General features: G+C 41.8%; 1 protein-coding gene and 1 long non-coding RNA gene across 2 annotated transcripts; one reads left to right on the plus strand and one right to left on the minus strand.

Annotated features, from left to right (window-relative positions):
- Positions 1 to 132: 132 nt before the first annotated feature.
- On the minus strand, positions 133 to 22,566 carry LOC128020288 (uncharacterized). Its single transcript, XM_052607135.1, has 2 exons — positions 22,429 to 22,566; positions 133 to 1,191 (listed from the first exon to the last, which is right to left on the minus strand). Exon 2 carries the CDS (start codon positions 1,180 to 1,182, stop codon positions 604 to 606), a length of 579 nt encoding a protein of 192 aa, XP_052463095.1. The 5' UTR covers positions 1,183 to 1,191; positions 22,429 to 22,566; the 3' UTR covers positions 133 to 603.
- Positions 8,374 to 9,775, plus strand: LOC128020300 (uncharacterized). Its single transcript, XR_008185340.1, has 2 exons — positions 8,374 to 8,555; positions 9,292 to 9,775. It is a non-coding gene; the product is annotated as an uncharacterized LOC128020300 (long non-coding RNA).
- Positions 22,567 to 23,472: the final 906 nt, after the last annotated feature.

Consider the following 23,472-nt stretch of genomic DNA (forward strand, 5'->3'; position numbering starts at 1 on the left):
GATGTTTGTACACAGCAGATGCTTTCCAGATGAAGCGATCTTTAACAGACATCTTGCAGATGTACATATGCCATCTAGGCTTCTAAAAGAGACTAATTTGCACAAACGAAAAAAGAACAGTTTGAATGATGAGTTCCCAAAATCATTTTATTTCAAATCAAGCCGCAGAGAAACCACACATTTAATAGAAATCAGGAACCCAGCAAATGAATCAAAATTTGATTATGACAGGGAACATAAATAACAGTGACGGGAGAAGGGATTCAATCGAACCAGTTGATTCGCAAATATGAATCAATGCATGCTAGAGAAAAGTCGTGTAAATGCACAGAAGAATAACCTAAGATCATTTATAACCACACATTTAAATTCATTTAAACACAACACTATCTTAAAACCACAGACCTTTCAGCGAAGCCTCGTTTGCTGAAATAACTTAAAGGTTCGTACTCCAATTCATTTCGAAACAAGATTCATAAAGGTCTCGAAGCATCATGAAGCAGTTAATCGATGCTTTAATCAATTCACCATTACATAATAAAATTTATATAATAATCATGGAGATAATGAAAGCAGGTTAATGTCAGCAGCCTTTTGAATGGCTCAAAGAATGGTACACCAGGAGTTGTTTTCAGGTGGCGTCTCATAATGACTATGTTGTGTGTATCTGAAATTGTCTGCTTGAGTGCTTGAGAGCTGAGAGAGATACTGCTCTCGACTCATGTTCTTGATGATGGTGAGAAGACCCTGGCTCACGCGGTAGGTTCTGCTCCTGTCGAATCGTTTCGGGTCACTGTGTTCAGTCACATACACCCTATTGAAGGTGCCATCGGTGTCTCGCCGCACAATAATGCGATCCTTGTTGTTGTCTGGTTTTCTGCTGCTGTAATTTGCCCTGACATAACCTGGGAGCTTGTCTGCTCCTTTAGCGTTCAGGTTGCCCACCTCATAGTATGGGAGATTCTGAACAGGCACAATGTGATCATCTTCTTCAATTCTGTTTTGGTATTTGTGAAAGCCAAAGTCTCCATTCTGAGGCTTGAATCTCGGGACAATGACACCATTTCTAACATCGATATAGTCACGAGCAAACCAGTACAACAGGTTCAGGCCATGTCTCGGTTCTGGCTGACCGAAGCCTGATTGTTTCAGCCAGGACAGTTCATTCAGGGTGCTCACCATGATGGATGACTGTTTGAGAGAAAGAGACAATGAAGACATATTTAGAATAATAGTAAAACCATACAATGAGGCAGAACAAACCAGTCAGTCAGTTTTATGCCTAAAGTGAAAGTGCATTTTCCATTTTTCCCCCACTGCTTCGAAATTGCTCTTTTTGCCTACTTTATTTCAATGGTCATGTTTATGGCAGATTACATTTTTTAAGTATTGAATCTAATAAAAGGCAAACACATCTAGTTTCTAGTTCAAGGCTACAAAGAGCCCAAGTCTAAAACAGAGTAAGCTACCATGGTCTGGGTAACGTCAAATGTATGTGGAAAGGCCAAGCTTGCAGTTGCACAAATGTCCCGTAGGAAACAGAGCCCACGATGCCACTGTACCCCAAGTGGAGTGAGCTCTGAGGCATTCTGGAGGTCACGCTCCCTTTAGATTCAGATGCCAGAGATGGCTTCCACCAGCCAATGAGAGAGGTGTGGTTTAGAAATGGTATTCCCTGTATTCGGGAGGCCCAAAAAATGAATAGCTGATCATTTCTCCTGAAAGGTCTGGTCATGTCTATAGCTGCTATGCTACTTGGAGTCTTATTTATAAACACAAAAATACCTCAAAAATTCCTCCTTACAAATAAGGTTAAGGAAATATCATATAAATTAAATAATTGTTTATCCAACAAAATAATTTCTACATAAATGTAAAATTGATATTGATTTAAAATGCTCTTTTTGTGAATTCTCAACTGAAACAATTTCTCATTTGTTTTGGTCCTATCAATATTTTTTTGGAATAATGTGGAGGTTTTTATTGCTGATAATATTTTAAAAACATTTTTATAAACATCTTATAAACGTGATTTTGGGTTATAATATCAAGGATAGCTCTCTAAAGGATGCTGGTTTTATTATTAGGGACGGGACTTTAACGCGTTAATTGAGATTAATTAATTACACAAAAAATAACGCGTTAACTAAGATTAATTAATTACAGAAAAAAATTCCCGCATTTTTAATAACTCATTTTTGCACCGCGGAACGTTTCTCACTGGATTTGTTTCGGCGGACCAATTATACTGAAGCACCAACTAGCGCTCGCTCCGCACATAGACATATAAACATAGACAGTAAAAGAAATGGACACAGCGACCCCATTGGAACTCAATTGAGACAAATGAACATCTCGGTTACGTATGTAACCTTGGTTCCCTGAATAGGGAACGAGATGCTGCGGTGACGTCACCACGTATGGGAACACCTCCGGTGTGACGAATGTCTGAAGCCCTATACCATCCCGCCAATCCTATTGGCCAAATGGCGCATAGCACCACCCTACGCATGCGCACGCATGATATACCTGGGTGCAGCGCGCCATTTCGCTCAGATTTCATGACTGAAGATGAAGTAGTTATCAAGGTACGGAACGGCCAGAACCGCAGCATCTCGTTCCCTATTCAGGGAACCAAGGTTACATACGTAACCGAGATGTTCCCTATCATAGGTCACTTCGATGCTGCGGTGACGTCACCACGTATGGGAACGATATACCAAAACGCCTGACGTACCTGATAACTGAGATCCGAGGAAGCATCTGCTCAAGCGGAGAGAACCCGGGAGCCAGGAGCCATCCTCACATCCAGACTGTAGGACTTGATAAAAATGCTCGGTGAGGACCATCCTGCCGCAGCACAGATATCATCCATAGAAGATCCACTGAGAAAAGCTTGAGAAGAAGCCACAGCTCAAGTGGAATGAGCCTTAATTCCTAAGGGCGAAGCGAGTCCGCGCGCCTCATAGGCCAAAGAAATTGCCTCCACCAGCCAATGGGACATGCGCTGTTTTGGAACCGCATGGCCCTTACTTTTATGTCCAAGACAGACAAACAGCTGGTCAGATTCACGCCAAGGGGCTGTACGATCCACATAAGTCTTTAAAGCTCTCACAGGGCAAAGACTTAGATCTTCTGATCCAGCCTCAGCAGGTGAAAAAGCTTCCAGGAACACTTGCTGAAAGCGAAAGAGGTTAGATGCGACCTTAGGAACATAGTTAGGCCTGGGCCGCAGCAGCACCTTCACAGAGCCCGGTGCAAATTCCATGCATGAGGGTGAAACAGAAAGAGCCTGTAAATCCCCAACTCTCTTGAGGGAGGATAAAGCCATGAGAAGAAGTGTCTTCAGTGTCAAGAATTTATCCGATACGGTCTCCAAGGGCTCAAACGGATGCCCTGATAAACCTAGCAACACAATGGATAAACCCCATGAAGGAACTCGCACAGGGCGGAAAGGCCTCAGCCGTCGCGCACGCTGTACGAAACGAGAAACTAGTGGATGACGCCTCATAGAGGCACCGCCTATGTATTCGTGGTAAGCTGAAATGGCTGCCACGTAAACCTAAAAGTGGCTGGTGTTACGCCATCCGAAAAACCAATCCTGGAGGAACTCCAGCACTGAAGCCACTGGGCAGTAAACTGGATCCACATTACGATTGCCACACCAGGCTGTAATCAGTCTCCACTTGAAAGCATATAAGCGTCTCGTAGAAGCTGCTCTAGAATTCAATATAGTCTCAGTGGTTTCAACAGAAAGACTGGGACATACTAATGCACTCCGCTCAGTGGCCACGCCCACAGTTTCCACAGATCCGGCCTCGGGTGCCAAATCAGCCCCTGTGCTTGTGATAATAAATCCTGTCTGAGGGGAATCTCCAAGGAGAGCCCGCTAGCAGACTGATCAGATCCGCAAACCACGGCTGCGTGTGCCATCGCGGAGCCACCAGCAGCAGCTGATCCACTCTGTCCCACCGTATTCTGCATAATACCGCTGGGATCAAACGAATCGGAGGAAAAGCATACAGACTGGTCGTGGGCCAGCTGTGAGCTAATGCATCCACGCCCAGGGGCGATGGGGGGCATAGGGAGAACCATAGCGGGCAATGCGTAGTCATGTTTGACGCGAATAAATCCACTTTCGCTTGCCGAATATCCGCCATAAAAGATTCACCGTCTGGAGGTGTAATCTCCATTCTCCCTGTTCCAGAGCCCGTCTGGATAGCATATCTGCTCCGAAGTTCAAACGTCCGGGGACATGAACAACTCGGATCGACAGAAATTTTCTCTGAGACCAGAGAAGAACATGTCTCGCCAGCCTGCACAGGGGGCGAGAGCGTAATCCTTCCTAATGATTCATGTATGAGACAAACGCTGTGTTGTCTGATCTGAGCAGCACAAGACGGCCGATCAGCAGATTCGCGAATTACTGGAGAGCCAGAAAACTGCCAGTAATTCCAACCGGTTTATATACCAACTGCGTTGTGCAGCTGTCCACACTCCATGGGCTGGTAGCCCTTGACAAACAGCTCCCCAACCGGTCAAAGACGCATCCGTCGTGACGGTCTCTGGGAAAGCTCAAATCCCCAGCCGAACCCCGGTAGGAGAAACTCGGTTGGCATCCATAGCTCTAATGACATCACACAACTCCGTGTCACCGAAATCGTCGGATGCGGAAGACAACGGGGTGAAATATTTCGTCTTTCCGCCCACTTTTCCACTGAAAAGGGCGCATGTGAAGTAACCCCAGACAAATTACGGGGAATGCCGCTGCCAATCGTCCAAGTGGTTAACAGACGGACGCCCTGGAGCCGCAACGGGGCCAGAGCTACATCCATGCATTGAGAAGTACGGGGTCTACGACTTCTATAGCCCCTTTGCTCAGCAGAGTTGACATCTCCTGTCACAACACTGCTATTACCATCAGTCTACCACCGTGGAAAGAATTCAGCGGAAAGAGGCGGGCCTCTAAAAAACGAATTGGTGTATCCGTGACAATTGTGCGTAACACCCATTGAGAAATGCCGGGCAAGCGTTCCACGCGACCCAAAACGATACTAGCAGTCTCAAATTTCCGCTTTCTGCAACGCTGTCATACACATAATGTCCATGCACGGAAAAGCCTGCGGCATTCGTGCACAGGGAAAGTGTATGCATAAGACCTATTGCGTCCCGTTGTGTATATTCCTGAACGTGTCCACGGCAGGAATTAGACCAACGAATTGAACATCAGGCTCTACCGCTAACTAAAACGGCGGCTGTGCGAGCCGTCATAAACGGGTCGTCTGTGTAAGACCCTTGAATCGCCCCTCAAGATCTGAAAGCTGGATTGCGCAGTGTCTGAGGGATTATTATTTATTATTTACGCCTGGCGTTACAGCCCGATCCAATGCTGCTCGAAGCGCTGATTGCTGCGAGACAGTCAATGTTAGAGCGTAGGGACTGCAGTGAGAGTGTTGGATGCGCATTAGCGGTCCAACAGCACTCTCTAGTGGAGGGCACAGTCCCTGGCGAACATGAAGTAAAGCGCATGCGTAAACTTGCTGCGTTTCGTTGTGTATAATCCTGAAGCGTATCCACGGCAGGATTAAATTCACCAAGATAAAAATCGGGCCACGTCGCCATTGCGAGAACGTGGCGGCTGTATGAGCAGTCATAAACTGGCCATCTCTGCCAGCCTTTTGTGCCGTCCCTCAGACTCTGAAGGCTGGATTGTGCAGAGTGTCTGAGGGGGCGCTCAAATGATAGCTCAATCCAATGATGCTCGAGGTGGCTTGCTGCGAGACAGTCAATGTTAGAGCGTGGGGACTGCAGTGAGAGGGTTGGATGTGCATTAGCAGTCCAACAGCACTCTCTAGTGGAGGGCACAGACCCTGGCAAACATAGAAGGAAAGCGCAAGCGTCAAACTCGCCGCGTTTCGTTGTGTATAATCCTGAAGCGTGTTCACGGCAGGATTCAATCCAACAAGATAACATTAGGCCACGCCGCTAGCGAGAAAGCGGCAGCTGTGTGAGCCGTCATAACTGGCCATATTCGCCAGTCTCTCGTGGCGTCCCTCAGACTCTGAAGGCTGGATTGTGCAGAGTGTCTGAGGGGGCGCTCAAATGATAGCTCAATCCAATGATGCTCGAGGTGCCTTTGCTGCGACACAGTCAATGCTAGAGCGTGGGGACTGCAGTGAAAGGGTTGGATGTGCATTAGCAGTCCAACAGCACTCTCTAGTGGAGGGCACAGACCCTGGCAAACATGAAGTAAAGCGCATGCGTCAAACTCCCTGCGTTTCGTTGTATATAATCCTGAAGCGTGTTCACGGCAGGATTTAATCCAACAAGAAAACATTAGGCCACGCCGCTAGCGAGAACGCGGCAGCTGTGTGAGCCGTCATAAACTGGCCATATTTGCCAGCCTCTTGTGCCGTCCCTCAGACTCTGAAGGCTGAATAGTGCAGAGTGTCTGAGGGGGCGCTCAAATAACAGCTCAGTTCAGTGACGCTCGAAGTGCTTGTGCTGCGAGACAGTCAATGTTAGAGCGTGGGGACTGCAGTGAGAGGGTTGGATGTGCATTAGCAGTCCAACAGCACTCTTCAGTGGAGGGCACAGACCCCGGCAAACATAGAAGGAAATGCATGCGTCAAACTCGCTGTGTTTCGTTGTGTATAATCCTGAAGCGTGTCCACGGCAGGATTTAATCCAACAAGATAAACATAGGGCCACGCCGCTAGCGAGAACGCGGCAGCTGTGTGAGCCGTCATAAAACTGGCCAAATTCGCCAGTCTCTTGTGCCGTCCCTCAAACTCTGAAGACTGAATTGTGCAGTGTCTGAGGGGGCGCTCAAATAACAGCTCAGTTCAGTGACGCTCGAAGTGCTTGTGCTGCGAGACAGTCAATGTTAGAGTGTGGGGAAAGAACGAGAGGCTTCTCGTAAGAACCGTAATAAGAGAATAAAATTTGCCGAAATAGACACGACTCGATACGTCTAGACGAGACTAGGTCGCGGCGGAGTTTGGCGCGATCCGTTCGGCTAGAGAGGTAGTCAAACGGCATCGCTATATAATAGCAGTCCGCCATGTAGCACACTGAGGAAGGGGAAGCGCGTTTCTCCTGTCCGCTCGGAGGGAGAGAACCGCTTATGCAGGTCAGAGCCTACTCTGAGTAGAAGCTGCGGTTAGACAACGTAGTATAAAGCAAAACTGCTCTGATCAACGCGCTCGAGTAGGGGAGAGCGAGCAAGTGGAAAACTCCAGTGCATCACTGTACTCATAGTCAAGCCGCACATATCGCCCCTAACCAACACCTCGTGCGGGGCCTCGGCGACCGCAGAAGCGAACGGTGGGGGTTAGACGCGAGGCGACTGAAGAAATAGACTCCAGAGCGCGGATACTTTTCTTATTTTACCATAGCCGTAGGCTATCACAGAGAGAACATGAGAGAGGCTGCAAACGAATCTCTCATGAGTGCCTCCCTGTGATAAACCCATATACGGCTCTTACCTTTCGTTGACTCATCGCGTCCGCGAAAGAGGAGTTAACACTGCTCGAAGAAAATCGCTGGAGAACGCGAGATGATAGGGCACAGAAGATTCGCTATTCCTGAAGGAATGAAATCTGAGCGAAATGGCGCGCTGCACCCAGGTATATCATGCGTGCGCATGCGTAGGGTGGTGCTATGCGCCATTTGGCCAATAGGATTGGCGGGATGGTATAGGGCTTCAGACATTCGTCACACCGGAGGTGTTCCCATACGTGGTGACGTCACCGCAGCATCGAAGTGACCTATGATAGGGAAGCCCAGTTTTAGCGTTTTTTAGCACTTCCGTTTCTGACGCGCAGACTCAAACGAAGCTTGACGACGTCAGCAACCTGTCTGACAGATGTAAATGTTCTAGTAGCTGTGCGTGCAAACTGCCATCGTTAATCTTGCAGAGACGGGGAGCTTGAGCGGGGAGTTCTTTGTCGTGAGTGAGCAGGAGTAAGCATTCTGATTAATTATTTTGTATAGTATTTTAAAATGTAACGCCAGTACGCCATATTAAGTTAATTGCCTGCGAGCTTCTCCACCTGTCTGTACGGTAATGTGACAGAGAGCCGAGTGGTTATGACGCAATCGTTAGCCTATTTTTTACAAAAACTGTTCTTACGGGGCCATAATGTAACATAGAAGGTAATGGAGCCCTTTATACATTGTCGTATATCTTTAGAAATAAATAATGGACAAACAGAGTCTTTAAACGCCACAGATGTAAAGTTATTCGCTGTCAAAGTGACGCCAAAATGAATGGGAGTCAATGGGAATGCTAACGCAAGTGAAGTTCTGCTAAAAGATGGCAGCCCCCATCCGACTTCAACTTCCGGTCGAGTTCCTTGCCCCTTGCATATAAATAACTAGACGCCTCATTGGCCGCTCGACCGCACGTCAACGTCGCCGCCATATTGGAGCGGGCAACTGTCATAACTCTCACATCAGGACAGAAGAAAACATATCTGACTCATCGACAGATTGGACACCTACAAACCGTCACACGATAGTAAAAACAGATCTCGGGGTGTTATCTTTCACAGGTAAGACTCAGCTGTTCTTTCTCGATGTTTTTGGTCATTTTTAACTTTATGTTGACAGCTTAATTAACCACCAGTGTCGGACGATTAATAATATCGCTAGCGTAGTTAGCAGTGAAGGCTGAGACTTCATAAGAACTCAGAGTTTAAATGAATTCTTATTACGTTTTAACTTATATTGCCATTTATATAATAAACTAAATGGTGTTATGAGCACAATATACAGAGTGAGCCCTTTGACTGTCTAGATTAATGATGGAGCTAAAGCTTCTCTCTTTAATTTCACTACCGTTACTTATTTACAAAGATGAAGTGGTAACACTTTAGAATACTAGTCCTTTAGTTAATGTTAGTTAATGTATTAATTAACATGAACAAACAATGAACAATACATTACTGTATTTATTCATCTTTGTTCATGTTAGTTAATGAAAATACAGTTTTTCATCGTTAGTTCATGCTAATTCAGAGTGCATTAACTAATGTTAACAAGCACAGCTTTTGTTTTAAATAATGCATTAGTAAATGTTGAAATGAACATCAACTAAGATTAATAAATGCTGTAGAAGGATTGTTCTTGCTTAGATCATGTTAACTAAAGTAGTTAACTAATATTAACTAATGGACCGTTTTTCAAAAGTGTTACAGGTTAAGTTTATCATCACTTGATTATAAGGATTTCATTGCTTTTCATAAAACTGTGAACTGATTCTATGTATTCTTTTTTCTTCTCTTTTAGCCATTTGCAAACAGGACAAGGACAGCCTTAAGGAAAGCTGAGGAAAGCTGTTCTCGGAGACAAGACTATACCTCCCTAGACTTGTGTTGTGTTTGTACTAAACCCAGAGCAGCCCTGAATGAATCGACAGAATGACCAGCTCATATTCTAATACTATAGACTGCTTTTAAAAAGCTTTGCACAGGCTGTTTAATGCTGATAATGTACTGCGTGTGTCTTTACACAAAAACTACATGATGTTAATAGCCTAGAAATGAAAAACACAGGAACTCATAGTGAATCCAGCTGCAATATCATGATAAACTCATTGTGATGTTGTTATAATTATGATTAATATCAGGTTTTTGAGGGGAGCATCTCATATTCTGGTCTGTGATAAACAACTATACTTTGAGATTTTGTTGTGCAAGGTAAACCTTACACACTCACACCCAAACATTCATATGTGTTAACATAAATGGAAAAATAAATCACTGTTTCAAAATGTGTGTGTTTTCTGCATGAGTGTGTGTAATGTGCATTATAGAACATATATATATATATATATATGTGTGTGTGTGTGTGTACATGTATATATTATACATGTATATATTTTACTTAAGGAGCTCATTAATTAAACACAATCTGGAACTCATGTCCACAATTTTTTTATATTGTGTCTGAATTTGATTAATAATTATTACACAAATAGTATTTTAAAATTACATTTCAATTTTTTTTATTTTACTCTTTAATTTACTATTAATTTATTCTTCATTTTTGTCTATTCTGTATTATTCCACCCTTGATATTACATATTCGTCTTGCTATTGTTAACCTATTGTTGTTCAGTTATTGTTAACCTATTGTTGTTCAGTTATTTATTATGGTATTATTCATATTATACAAATAATTTTATACTATTATAAATCTATTATATCGAATATGTTATTGTAGCGTTGTACTCGCTTTTCATATTATTCACTTTACTTTAAGTTGTACTACATGTACTTTTTAATATAACATATCACTTTTACTATATTTCTACTGTGCACTGTATCAGTTCATATTTTCATTTTCACTGGATCCATAGCCTCATCAGTTACATGTGTTATTATTTGTTGTGGAGTTCATCTGTAGGCTAGTGTGTCACTTTTTGATTTGTATTTACTTGTTTTATTAAATTTTCTCAACAATATGTAGCCAGGTCAGTAGTGGGCGCTGCTGAGGGTATCAGTATAGGGTGTAAGTTCCCTTTAAATATGTCACTTCCTGTTGGTTGGAATGGCTGCAGTGTTTGAATTGTTTGGCATGGTTGGTCGCTGGAAGAACAAGCTCTGGTAGGTTTATTTAAGAGAGGTTATGGTCTTAAGAATAGTGTTTTAATGCTCACTTGTGATGTTTTGTGATTGGTTTGACGTGTTGACCAAGAGCCGGTGATTTTGGGTTTTAGTGTTGTTTTAATTGGGCATGGGGTGTTTGATCAATTCATTGTGTTTATGTAGTTGGTTTGTTTAGACGTGTGTTCTAAATACCTTAATGCTGAGAAGGTTTGACTGGATGAGTGGTGGACACTGGGTTACCATTGCAGTACACTGCACGTGAGTGTTTGCCCTTTTTTTTTTAAAGCAGGTTGTTTTATTGTCCGAAATGAGCGGTGAAATACCTTTTTGTATGTATTAAAATAAATAAATACTTTTTAGAGAAGTTTCCTTAAAGGCCCTTATATTGGCTGCTGAACGAGATGAGCAGTGGATATTAACGACGGTTGTACTTCCTGTGGTGTCTGAAATAAGGTATCTATTTATTCATGTAATTCTGGAATAGCTAGCATAGTTTAACATTGATTGATTTTGTAATAGATGTACGGGCCTAATGTTATGTCTAGAGATAATACTTGTATGTTTTAATAAGAATGTGTTTTTGCCTTATTGTTTTTCCTTTATAGAATTTGATCCATCCAGTGTAAATGACCACTGTTTTTCCCTACCTTTGTGTTTTTTTGTTTCTTTATAGGGTTATGGTATTGTAATCGGTTTTCTATTTATTTGTGATTTTGTTTGTTTTTGTTTTTTTTGGCCCAGAATTAATCCGTTGTATTTTCTTTATGGTTTATTTTGTGAACTTCAAGCTAAGTCAGTTTCAACAGCTCTTAATAGAGTAACTATGAGGGGAAGATACTCATTTTGATTTATACACCAGTGTGGTGTGGAACGAGTTTGAGTGTGTTTTTGTGCACGTAGTGTGCGGTGCAGAAAGTTTGTAATTTCTTTTGGGGTTTATTGTATTTATTTATTTTTTGTGTATATTTTCTTTTTGAGGTATTGTTACCCAACATAATCTAGTGTACTGACATTCTGTATTACTAAATGTGGTTAGCTTGTGAAGGAAATCAAATGAGACCAGAATCCATGTATTTAATAAAAGTGATGTTTTAATTCTCATAGCAGTTTGGCCTTAAGCTTATTCATTTAATTGGATAGCCGAGCGGGGAAACCCTTGAGTGATTGGGGATCTCCTACCCAAGTATAATTGGAGTGGCGTAGTCAAGAGCAATCAAACACCTTTGTAGCCTCATCACATTTGGCGTAGTCGGCAGGGTTGCTTAAAGGCTTTATTGCTATTATTTGTTTTGAAAATCTGGGCCTATATATATATATATATATATACTTTTTTTTGTCTCTTTTCTTTTTTTTTTTTTTGTTTTTTGTGTGTGTGTGTGTTTTGAAAGGTGGGAAAACAGTGGTCAAGGATTCTGGTCATCGTGGTCAAGCCTGAAGACAACGGTGCCTCCTGTAGTTTAATTGCCTTGTTTTGAGTGGTGGTGTTTTTTTTTTTTGTTTGTTTTTTTCTCTCTTTGTTTTTTTTAGTATGGAGGATGAGGATATGACCGCTCAGCTTAGGACACTTACTGAGTTGGTGAAACAGCTCCAGGTAGAAAACGCACAACTTAGATCAGAGGCAAGTCAGAGCTCATCCTCTGTCCCCATGGGTGCTCTCCCTATGAGGGAACAACAACCTCATTCTTTTGGTACTAGTGTTGTGGGTGGTTCTACCACACCAAGTCCGGTGGGAGCCATAGAACGTTATGTTTATGTACCACGAGAACGCAAGTGTCCTAGGTTTTCTGGGAGAATATCCCAAGACTCAATAACTGTAGAGGATTGGGTTGAGGAGGCCCAACGTCATCTGTCTATGCGTCCAATGCTACGTTCTGAGCAGGTTTTGGCCATTTTTGATTTGCTGGATGGTGAAGCTAGGACAGAGGTTAGGTTCCGTCCAGTTTCTGAACGAGATGACCCTGATAAAATATTTAATATATTAGCCAGTGTTTATGGGTGTTCTCAGTCTTATATTAGTCTTCAGAAGCAGTTCTTCCAGCGACGGCAACTAGAAGGTGAATCATTGAGAGAGTATTCTCATGCTCTTATGTCCCTCATGGATGTGATTAAACGTAAGGATCCTGCATGTTTTGCTAACCCAGACACTGTTTTACGAGATCAATTTATAGAATTTGTGAGAGATAGCATGCTTCGTCGTGAACTACGTCGTCATGTTAGGCTGGATCCTACCTTGAGTTTTCTAGATGCTCGACAGGAAGCCTTGCGTTGGGTAGAGGAGGGTGACAACCCTTGTGTACAGCGGCCTCGTGCCCAGTCTTGTAATATTGCTAATATTACAGAACTCTCAGCCCATTCTAATGCCGTTCTTGGTAAACCCCCAGATGAATTGACGGAAGTTAAAGAAAGTCTTCGCAAACAGCAGTTGCAGTTGGATCATATCCTGAAGCGTTTAGAGTCCTCTGTTCCCCATGCTGCTCCAGGATCGTTTCTACCACCAGCTCCCGCTACCTTGAGGGGTGGTGCTCGTAGCCCCCAGTATCGTTATCATTCAGATGGTAGACCTATCTGCTTGCGCTGTAATCAACCTGGTCATATTGCGAGATTTTGTAAAGCCGAACTTGGTACAGCACAGAGGGTAGCTGCAGGGCCTAGATCTGCTAATCAGCCATCGGAAAACTAATGCCCCCCGACAGCATGGCCCATGTGTCGGGTGGGGAATCCTTGGGCATTTCTCCTGTGGAGGAGTTTCAACTCCTAGGTAGATGTCCAGTTGTAGACATTTCTATTGGTGGGGTAACTGTGGCATGTTTGCTGGATACAGGATCTATGGTGACTACGATCACCCAACAATTTTTTGAGCAGTATTTGCAACCACATTCCCAGTTTCAGTTGCAACCTTGCCAATGGCTTAAGCTCAAAGCAGCCAACGGCCTTGATATCCCTTATTTGGGGTATTTAGAGACTACTATAGACATACTTGGAAAGGTTCTGCCCAAGATGGGCATTTTAGTAGTGAAAAATTCAGCTGATCCTGCTATCCAGTTAAAGCGAGAACAGGTTCCTGGCCTGCTGGGAATGAATGTTATTAGCAGTTGTTATCAAGAACTGTTTTTGGAGCATGGGACTAGGTTATTTAACTCTCCACCTATCAAACATGCAGGGAACGTATGGCAGAGGGCTTTTTCTGAGTGCCAACTTTGGGAACATGCCTTAGAGACTGGGTATGTGGGTCCAGCTCGAGTTCAGAAGGGCCCAGCCGTGAGAGTACCAGCAGGCGCCATGAAATTGGTTCCAGCAACTTGCCATCAAGGGTTGGGGGCTACCTTTAATACTTGTTTCTTGGAACCGGTATCATTTGTAGAAGGACGGTTGCCTGGGGATCTCCTTGTTCCATCTGCCTGTTTATCTGTTGCCTGTGGGGTAGTGAAGGTGCCAGTCATTAACGTGGGGAATCAGGATCGTTGGCTTTGGCCAAAGACTGTACTTGGAGAATTACATATTGTTCAGTCACCTGTTTTAACATCTTCTGTCCAGTTCCAAGAACAAAATGATGATTCTGAGGCAGTAGCGTTTATCCAGTCAGTTGGGGTAGAGAGTAGCCCAAATGTTGATCTTTCCCAGCTCACTTGGCCTACGTTGTCTTTTCAAGAACATCAACGAGCCCAGTCATTACTGGAGAAATATGCCAATGTATTTAGTAAGAGTGACAGAGACTTGGGTTGTACTGACTTACTCCAGCATACTATCCCGCTATTAGATGATGTACCAGTGCGTCAGCGATACCGTCGTCTGCCACCTTCTCAATATGATCTGGTTAAGACTCATATTCGAGAGCTGGTTGAACAGAATATAGTTAAGCCCAGTTGTAGTCCATATGCTTCGCCTATAGTTGTGGTCCAGAAAAAGGATGGTTCTATTCGTTTATGTGTAGACTATCGTCAACTCAATGCCAAAACCCGTAAGGATGCCTTTCCTTTGCCTCGAATAGAGGAGACACTAGATGCGCTTAGTGGGGCTAAGTTGTTTAGTACATTAGATCTGGCAAGCGGTTATAATCAGGTTTCTGTAGCCCATCACGATAGGGAAAAGACAGCGTTTTGCACCCCCTTTGGGCTATTTGAGTTCAACCGTATGCCCTTTGGGCTGTGCAATGCGCCCAGCACCTTCCAACGGCTTATGGAACGTATTTTTGGGGATCAGAGCCTCCATGCCCTTTTATTATATCTGGACGATATTGTAATTTTCTCCAGTACTTTTGATCAACATCTTGAACGGTTGGAGATGGTATTGAGTCGGCTTCAAACCCAGAATTTGAAGGTAAAACTAAAAAAAGTGCCAATTTTTCCAGACCGAGGTTGGCTATCTGGGTCATGTGATATCTGCGGCTGGGGTGTCAACTGACCCAGGTAAGATCCAGGCTGTTGTTGAATGGGGTAGACCTAACTCTGTCAAGGAGTTGCGGTCATTTCTCGGGTTCGCCTCATATTATCGTCGGTTTGTGGAAGGGTTTGCTGGACTAGCTGCTCCCCTGCATAAGTTAGTTGGTGCGCTACAGGGTTCTCGAAAGCGTGTCATATCCATTAAGCAGGGTTCCTTTGCACAATACTGGAATGACGTATGTGAACAGTCATTTATTGACTTAAAGGAACGACTCATTCAAGCTCCTGTCTTGGGGTATGCTGATTTTACCCTTCCTTTTATCCTGGAGACCGACGCAAGTCATTTAGGATTGGGGGCAGTGTTGTCACAAGACCAGGGGGGGCTACGGAGACCTATTGCTTTTGCTAGTCGTGGGCTTCGGCCAAGTGAGAGGAACATGACTAACTACAGTGCAATGAAGTTGGAGCTCCTGGCCCTTAAGTGGGCAATGACAGAAAAGTTTAGAGAATATCTTCTCGGTAGTAAGGTGACTGTCTACACTGATAACAACCCTTTGCGTTACATTGACTCTGCAAAATTGGGGGCGGTTGAACATCGCTGGGTTTCCCAGCTTGCACTATTTAACTATGAGATCAAATATCGACCTGGCAGTGCAAACTGCAATGCAGATGCACTTTCCAGGCTGCCTTTGCCCTCTGTTGATCACTCTGAAATGGCATTATCAGGTATTACAGTCCCCAAATCAATTGTAATGCAGGAGAAACGGTCTGGATTGAGCCCCCAGGTGGTGGAATCATCAACAGTGGATGCTGTTCCTGCCCGGAGTAAGGCTGATCTGAGAGCATTGCAGGCTGCAGATCCATGTATTAAGACCTTTATGCAATTTTGGTTGCAAGGGCAGCGTCCAGTAGTTGCTCAGTTGAAGAATATGCCAAGGGATGTTCGACAGTTGGTAAACCAGTGGCCCAGGTTGCGAGAATTAGATGGGGTGTTGTATAGAACAGTTCAGGTTCCTCCTAAAAAAGAGTTGGTGTGGCAATTATTACTGCCTAAGGGGCTTCAAGTAGAGGTGCTTACTAGCCTCCATGACAACCATGGCCACCAGGGGGTCGAGCGCACCACAGACCTCATACGTCAGAGGTGTTATTGGCCTAACATGTGGCAAGATGTAAAGAAATGGTGCACTGAGTGTGAACGTTGTACTGTGGCCAAGGCTTCACAACCCAAGGTAAGAACATATTTGGGAAGCTTGTTAGCTAGAAGACCATTAGAAATCATTGCAATTGATTTTACAGTGTTGGACAGAGCGAGTAACGGGCAGGAAAATGTCCTTGTCGTAACAGATGTCTTTTCCAAGTTTACCCAAGCTTACGCCACACCTGATCAAAGGGCGAGTACTGTAGCTAAGATCCTGACAGAGAAATGGTTTTATGTGTATGGGGTGCCAGCAAGGATTCACTCTGACCAGGGGCGTAGTTTTGAGGGGGAATTGTTGAGGCGCTTGTGTGACCTTTATGGTGTTACTAAAAGTAGAACGACCCCATACCACCCTGAGGGTAATGGCCAATGCGAAAGATTTAATAGGACATTGCATGATTTGCTTCGTACCTTGCCCTCGGAACAGAAACGGAAGTGGCCGCAGCTGTTGTCCCAGCTCCCCTTTGCATATAATACCACTGTGCACCAATCGACTCAACACTCCCCTTATGAACTGATGTTTGGACAGAAGCCGAAATTGCCTGTCGACCATCTGCTAGGCCGTAATGATGAACTAGAAGAGCGTACCCCTTCAGACTGGGTTGTTCAGCATCAGGAGTATTTGTCTTCCGTTTATGCCAGTGCCCGTAGCCACTTAGAGTCTGCAGCCGAGCGCCGTAGGGCTGCGTTTCCTGAGTCCATATCTATACTGCCCCCTGGCACGTTAGTACACTGTAGAAACCATTTTCATGGCCGTCACAAGATCCAGGATATCTGGAGTTCTACGGTGTTCGAAATTGTAACTTGCACTGATGAAGTGGGGACTTTGTATAGAATAAGACCACAGGGAAAAGGCGCCCCTATTAAAATAATGCATCGTTCAGAGCTTAAGTTGATTCCCCGAGGCGCAGAGAGGTCTGCTTCACCCACTAGGAGTGTTTCATCTTCCACTGTTAGTCCATATAGAGATACGAGTACTGAGGAACCAGAAGTAAAAAGTCAGCCACAAGTGGCTGTTGTCTATACAAGAGCAGGTGCCCAAGTTGTTTCTAGCCCCCAGCTATTAGACCATCGTGGTAGCTTGGCACAATCTTCAAGGGACCATTCCCCTAGAAGAAGTATAAGAGAACCCATGAGAGTACAGTTTCATACCATTGAACATGAGCAGGAGTCTGATCTAGTGAGTAATGTAGATATTACGGTAGAGTACCCTGTAGACCAGTCAGTCGGTCAGCCAGAGGAGATGTGTCCCCCCATTAGACGCTCCACTCGTAGGACGGCAGGCCAACATCCAAATCCTTTTAATCTTCCCCAGTCTGTGGCACAGAATGGGTCTAGTGGTTTTGCAGAAGTTAGTTCCCTCACTGCCACCTTTAGGCCTTGGCAGTAGGGATTACCCTTTGGGTGGTTCACCGGGACGGTGATTATTAAAGCAGGGGTGTATGTAGCCAGGTCAGTAGTGGGCGCTGCTGAGGGTATCAGTATAGGGTGTAAGTTCCCTTTAAATATGTCACTTCCTGTTGGTTGGAATGGCTGCAGTGTTTGAATTGTTTGGCATGGTTGGTCGCTGGAAGAACAAGCTCTGGTAGGTTTATTTAAGAGAGGTTATGGTCTTAAGAATAGTGTTTTAATGCTCACTTGTGATGTTTTGTGATTGGTTTGACGTGTTGACCAAGAGCCGGTGATTTTGGGTTTTAGTGTTGTTTTAATTGGGCATGGGGTGTTTGATCAATTCATTGTGTTTATGTAGTGGGTTTGTTTAGACGTGTGTTCTAAATACCTTAATGCTGAGAAGGTTTGACTGGATGAGTGGTGGACACTGGGTTACCATTGCAGTACACTGCACGTGAGTGTTTGCCCTTTTTTTTTTTAAAGCAGGTTGTTTTATTGTCCGAAATGAGCGGTGAAATACCTTTTTGTATGTATTAAAATAAATAAATACTTTTTAGAGAAGTTTCCTTAAAGGCCCTTATATTGGCTGCTGAACGAGATGAGCAGTGGATATTAACGACGGTTGTACTTCCTGTGGTGTCTGAAATAAGGTATCTATTTATTCATGTAATTCTGGAATAGCTAGCATAGTTTAACATTGATTGATTTTGTAATAGATGTACGGGCCTAATGTTATGTCTAGAGATAATACTTGTATGTTTTAATAAGAATGTGTTTTTGCCTTATTGTTTTTCCTTTATAGAATTTGATCCATCCAGTGTAAATGACCACTGTTTTTCCCTACCTTTGTGTTTTTTTGTTTCTTTATAGGGTTATGGTATTGTAATCGGTTTTCTATTTATTTGTGATTTTGTTTGTTTTTGTTTTTTTTGGCCCAGAATTAATCCGTTGTATTTTCTTTATGGTTTATTTTGTGAACTTCAAGCTAAGTCAGTTTCAACAGCTCTTAATAGAGTAACTATGAGGGGAAGATACTCATTTTGATTTATACACCAGTGTGGTGTGGAACGAGTTTGAGTGTGTTTTTGTGCACGTAGTGTGCGGTGCAGAAAGTTTGTAATTTCTTTTGGGGTTTATTGTATTTATTTATTTTTTGTGTATATTTTCTTTTTGAGGTATTGTTACCCAACATAATCTAGTGTACTGACATTCTGTATTACTAAATGTGGTTAGCTTGTGAAGGAAATCAAATGAGACCAGAATCCATGTATTTAATAAAAGTGATGTTTTAATTCTCATAGCAGTTTGGCCTTAAGCTTATTCATTTAATTGGATAGCCGAGCGGGGAAACCCTTGAGTGATTGGGGATCTCCTACCCAAGTATAATTGGAGTGGCGTAGTCAAGAGCAATCAAACACCTTTGTAGCCTCATCACAAATAGTAAATTATTAGTGTTTAAAGATGTATTACTTAGATTTTATCACAGAATTTCAAAGGGAATGAGCTGTGTTCTGATCTGAGACACGAAAGAGAAAAAAGAGAAAAATGTTGGGATTGAACACAGAGAAAGCAATAAAACAAATACATTTAATTTAATGTATATTCAAATTAAATTACATTCATATGTCACAGTTATACTAAATTAACATTAGAATTGTAAACCGAAAATAATAAACGAAATCAAGAAGTGAGACAAATGTGAGCTTTCACAATTCCTTACGAAAATTAATAATTTTCCAAACCTAACTAAATAACTGGAGGCAAAGTTTTTAACTGCACGTAGATCACAAACCTGAAATCGGTTGATAAATGTGAACGTTATCGTGTTTTTATTCAGAAAAAACCGGAGCTCCCCGTTTACTTCCATGTATTTTTAAGGCAGTCTTGCCCTCACTAACATGGCGGCGGCGTTGACGTATCGCAGCAACGGCTCAGAGCGGCCAATGAGGCGTCTAGTTATTTATATGTCTATGCCTCCGCATATCACTGCAGCACATCGAGCCTCAAGTACCACCTCAACGCAAAACATATAGCAGCTAACGTGGACTTTACACTTTATGTTGAACTATGTATTATTTTGTTGGTGCAACAGTTTATGTTGAACTCTTTATTGTTTTGGCCAAGGTTATTGAGAGTTGGACTTAGTATGTGTAGGGGATTTACATTTTTCTAATATGTGGAGACTTTTATTTTGATGTTTGTCGTGGGCGCCGCCATTTTTAGGTTTTGATGAGTTGCGCGGAGAGAGCGGAGGAGAGCAGCGGTGAGCTGAAATTGAATGTTGATCTCGGGTATTCAATCGCGGAAAAAATCCCGTTTAGACTCGCGACATACATAAGAGCTGCATGACGTTGCTTCTGAGTCTTCGTGTATATGAACAAGTTTAACGAAGTAAGCGTTAAAACGAGTTTTCTGCCGTGTTCATGCATGAAGCTTGGCAAAAGGCCTGTTAGTTTCATTAAGTCTCAGTCACGTAGGAGTTAAACAGTCTCGTGTTTTCTTTGCTTCAAACAGTTTTTGTTTCATTTGTTCAAACGAACTTGAAACAGTGAGTGCTGTTACTGATCGTGTGAATTAAAAGGTTCGCTGAGTCATCGGATAGGGTCGTGCGTTGTTTGTCTTCTCATTGTGCCTCCATCAGCTGGGATTGCGGCCTCGTTGAATCAAGCTGCCGTCGTCAGGATCGCGAGGACAATCGCTGAGGGTTAGTGAGTGAAGAAACAGTACCCTGCCATCCATTGGACATCTTTCAGCACCTCATTCACGAACCAAGAGTGGTGATTAAAAATTATTTTCCTCTTTTCCTTCTGAAAACTGGTAAGCAAACTGCCATTTTCTGTAAGTGAGTCATCTGAACTGTTAAATCATACAGTTATTTTTGATGGAACTGTGATCAGTGAATTTTCCTGCGAAGGGATTCATAGTCTTTCTTTTGTGTACATAACTGAACTTTTTGGGACTGTGAACTCCATATATGGACAGAGTATAACTTTTCACCTTTCTTTTCCTGGATTTTTGAATTGGATCTTGGATTTTTGAGCTGGATTGAAGTGAACTTCAAAGTGTACTTTGTTTGAAAGGTTGAGTTAACTGTGAAACGTTTTGTTTAAGGTTACTTACAATAAGTGACACTGATTCTTACTTTCCTCAGATTGAACTGTAACTGACACAAATCTGTTGATTTTTCATCTCTATTATTTTCAACATTTCTTTTATTTCACTTTGATTTGTCTACACTTGAAATTGTTTTGTAAACTTTGTGAAAACAAGGAAAACGTAATCATTTAAAATCTTGCAGTACAAATAAATGTAAAATTTGTTTGTTAACTGAAAACTGTTTATGCTAATTTTGAGTCACTTATACTAAGGAGTGGGGGCGTCTTACCTATCCTGTTAGATTCAGGGGAGGGCGGGTTTTGCAGTTAACTAGGTTTACCTCCTGAGTTTTCTACATACACACACTTCAGGTGGCTGCCGTGTATTGAGTAAATCCTGAAGCCCACCTCGCTGATTCTTGAGCATTACACATTGCAACACGATAGACACAACATACAACTAGTCTAACAGTTGTACAAAGACTAAAAGCATTGGGTGGGGGGACTAGGATCCTGTTGCTCACTCAGTCATCCTTAGTATAGTGCTGAATATTTCCCCCACAAGGCGGTGGCATATTCCCCTCCGCCACATATGTTATGGCCTCTGAAGCAACAGAGAGATGTTTTCTAATAGTCAGGGTTTCCAATGTTCTGAATGTACTTGACAGTATTGTGTTTTACTTAAAAAAACTCTTTACAGAAGGTTCCAGCACCTATAAGCTTCCTGAATTTCTGAAATGTACTATTTCTAAATTGTTTCTAAATATGCTATTGCTACACTTCATGGCAAAAATTGCACTGGTCTGCTAGACTTGGTTGAACAAAAATAAACAATATTTTGTTGCTTAAGCTTATGTATTCAGTCATTATTCAATGGTATACTATAAATCCATGTGTAAAAAAATTACTTCTCACTGTTTTCAGGACAAATATTTATATGCGATTAAAATGCGATTAATTTCGATTAATTAATTACAAAGCCTCTAATTAATTAGATTAATTTTTTTAATCGAGTCCCGGCCCTAATTATTATACATTTTATTTTAATGTAAATTTCACATTAATAGATTCAAGTTTACAAAAGGCAAACCTCTTTTTATGGTGATTGAAAAAGAGATTAAAATGTATGTAGATGTGATGTCAAAATCTAAAAATAGTAAAGCAATTTAAAAAATCACATGCTCCTCCTTTAACATTTTCACATAATTATTAAGATAAATAATCTAAATATTAATAATAATAAATAATGGTGCTGACCTTTAAAGTATACTTTTCTTTATTAAAACTGCATCTTAATACATTGTTCCTGTAGCTCAATTGGTAGAGCGTTGTGCTATCAAGCGCAAGGTTAGGGGTTCGATTTCCCGGGAACAACAATATTACCGGGAAAATCTTCCCTCTGTGACCAGGCCATGGACAGAAATGCTGTTTTGCCCCACAATATTATAGCCAACTGATCATGATAGGTAAAAATTGATAGCCTGAATGCACTGTAAGTCGCTTTGGATAAAAGCGTCTGCTAAATGCTTAAATTTATTTATAATTTATTTAATATGCTATGGAAATGGGTATATATATATATGTTGTAAAAATACAAATTGTTCTCTATCATGAAATTATAGGTGAATTTATATTTTATATTTCTGTCCCAGACAATGCATCTTTCTAAAACAGTGCAAGAAAAACCTGATTTTAAGGCATCATAACTGTGTACTATTCTTATGGAATACATAAATATTTAATTTTTTTACCTTGTATGGTGAAAACTGTTCCTCCAAGTTTCTTGCAGTTATTCGATCTGAGTTGAGTCGAGTTCACAGGGTCTCACTGAAAAGCTGCGGGAGTTTTTAAAATGATTCCTACAAGACACGCCCCTTTCGAAAACCTCACAGCTGGGAAATAGAAACTTAAGCTCAACTGAAGGGAGTAGCCTATAGTTTTATGATTTACTGCATACTAAACCCTATATGGATTTGTTAGGATGGCACGTCACACGTCACTTGCTTTTCTAATGCACTTTTGAACATTTGCATATATGCAAATGTTCAAATATGCATTAGAAAAGCAAAATAGCTTATGTATGTATATATATATATATATATATATATGCTACTGACATAATATGACTATGCTGCTGTGAATACTCGTGAACATTGTGTGCATAGGTGTTATTATGAACTTTAACATCAAGTAACTGAAATAATATAAATTATCATTATTATTTAAATGAAATATAAAGTACCAAGGCAACATTTTTGTTTTGTTTGTTGTACTAAAATGACTAAAACGGACTTGTAAACTAATAAAAAAGGTATAAAAGACAGCCAAATTAATAAATGAAAATGGAAAAACTAATGTAAGAACAAATGTGCAATGTGTTTAAACTTGTTCCTAAATAGATAAAATTAAGTTGGAAAAAGACAAAAAGTATTAAACCTAATACAAAATATAATTAAATACAATATCAAAGACTGTAAAATAACACTAGTGTGCAAAAAAAAATTCCAATAGTAGTTTTTAGGACTTAAAACATTTACACGAAGAAATCAGTTAAATATAAGTATACATTTCTAGATTATAAGAAAGAAAAGGAGAAAAATATGCACCAATTTAAGTGTTTTACCATGGCACATTTCATTGACAAGTTGCTCAGACATTATGAATATGAATATATTAAATATGTATTTTAGGAGCTTCACAGTTAAAATTTGAAAACACTTTGACCAATGCATTTCAATACTTTTCCATACTACAAATATATATCTATATATGTATATATATAGTCCCACAGGGTG

Source organism: Carassius gibelio, chromosome A1 (genome assembly GCF_023724105.1).
Source record: "Carassius gibelio isolate Cgi1373 ecotype wild population from Czech Republic chromosome A1, carGib1.2-hapl.c, whole genome shotgun sequence".
Classification (NCBI taxonomy): Eukaryota; Metazoa; Chordata; class Actinopteri; order Cypriniformes; family Cyprinidae; genus Carassius; species Carassius gibelio.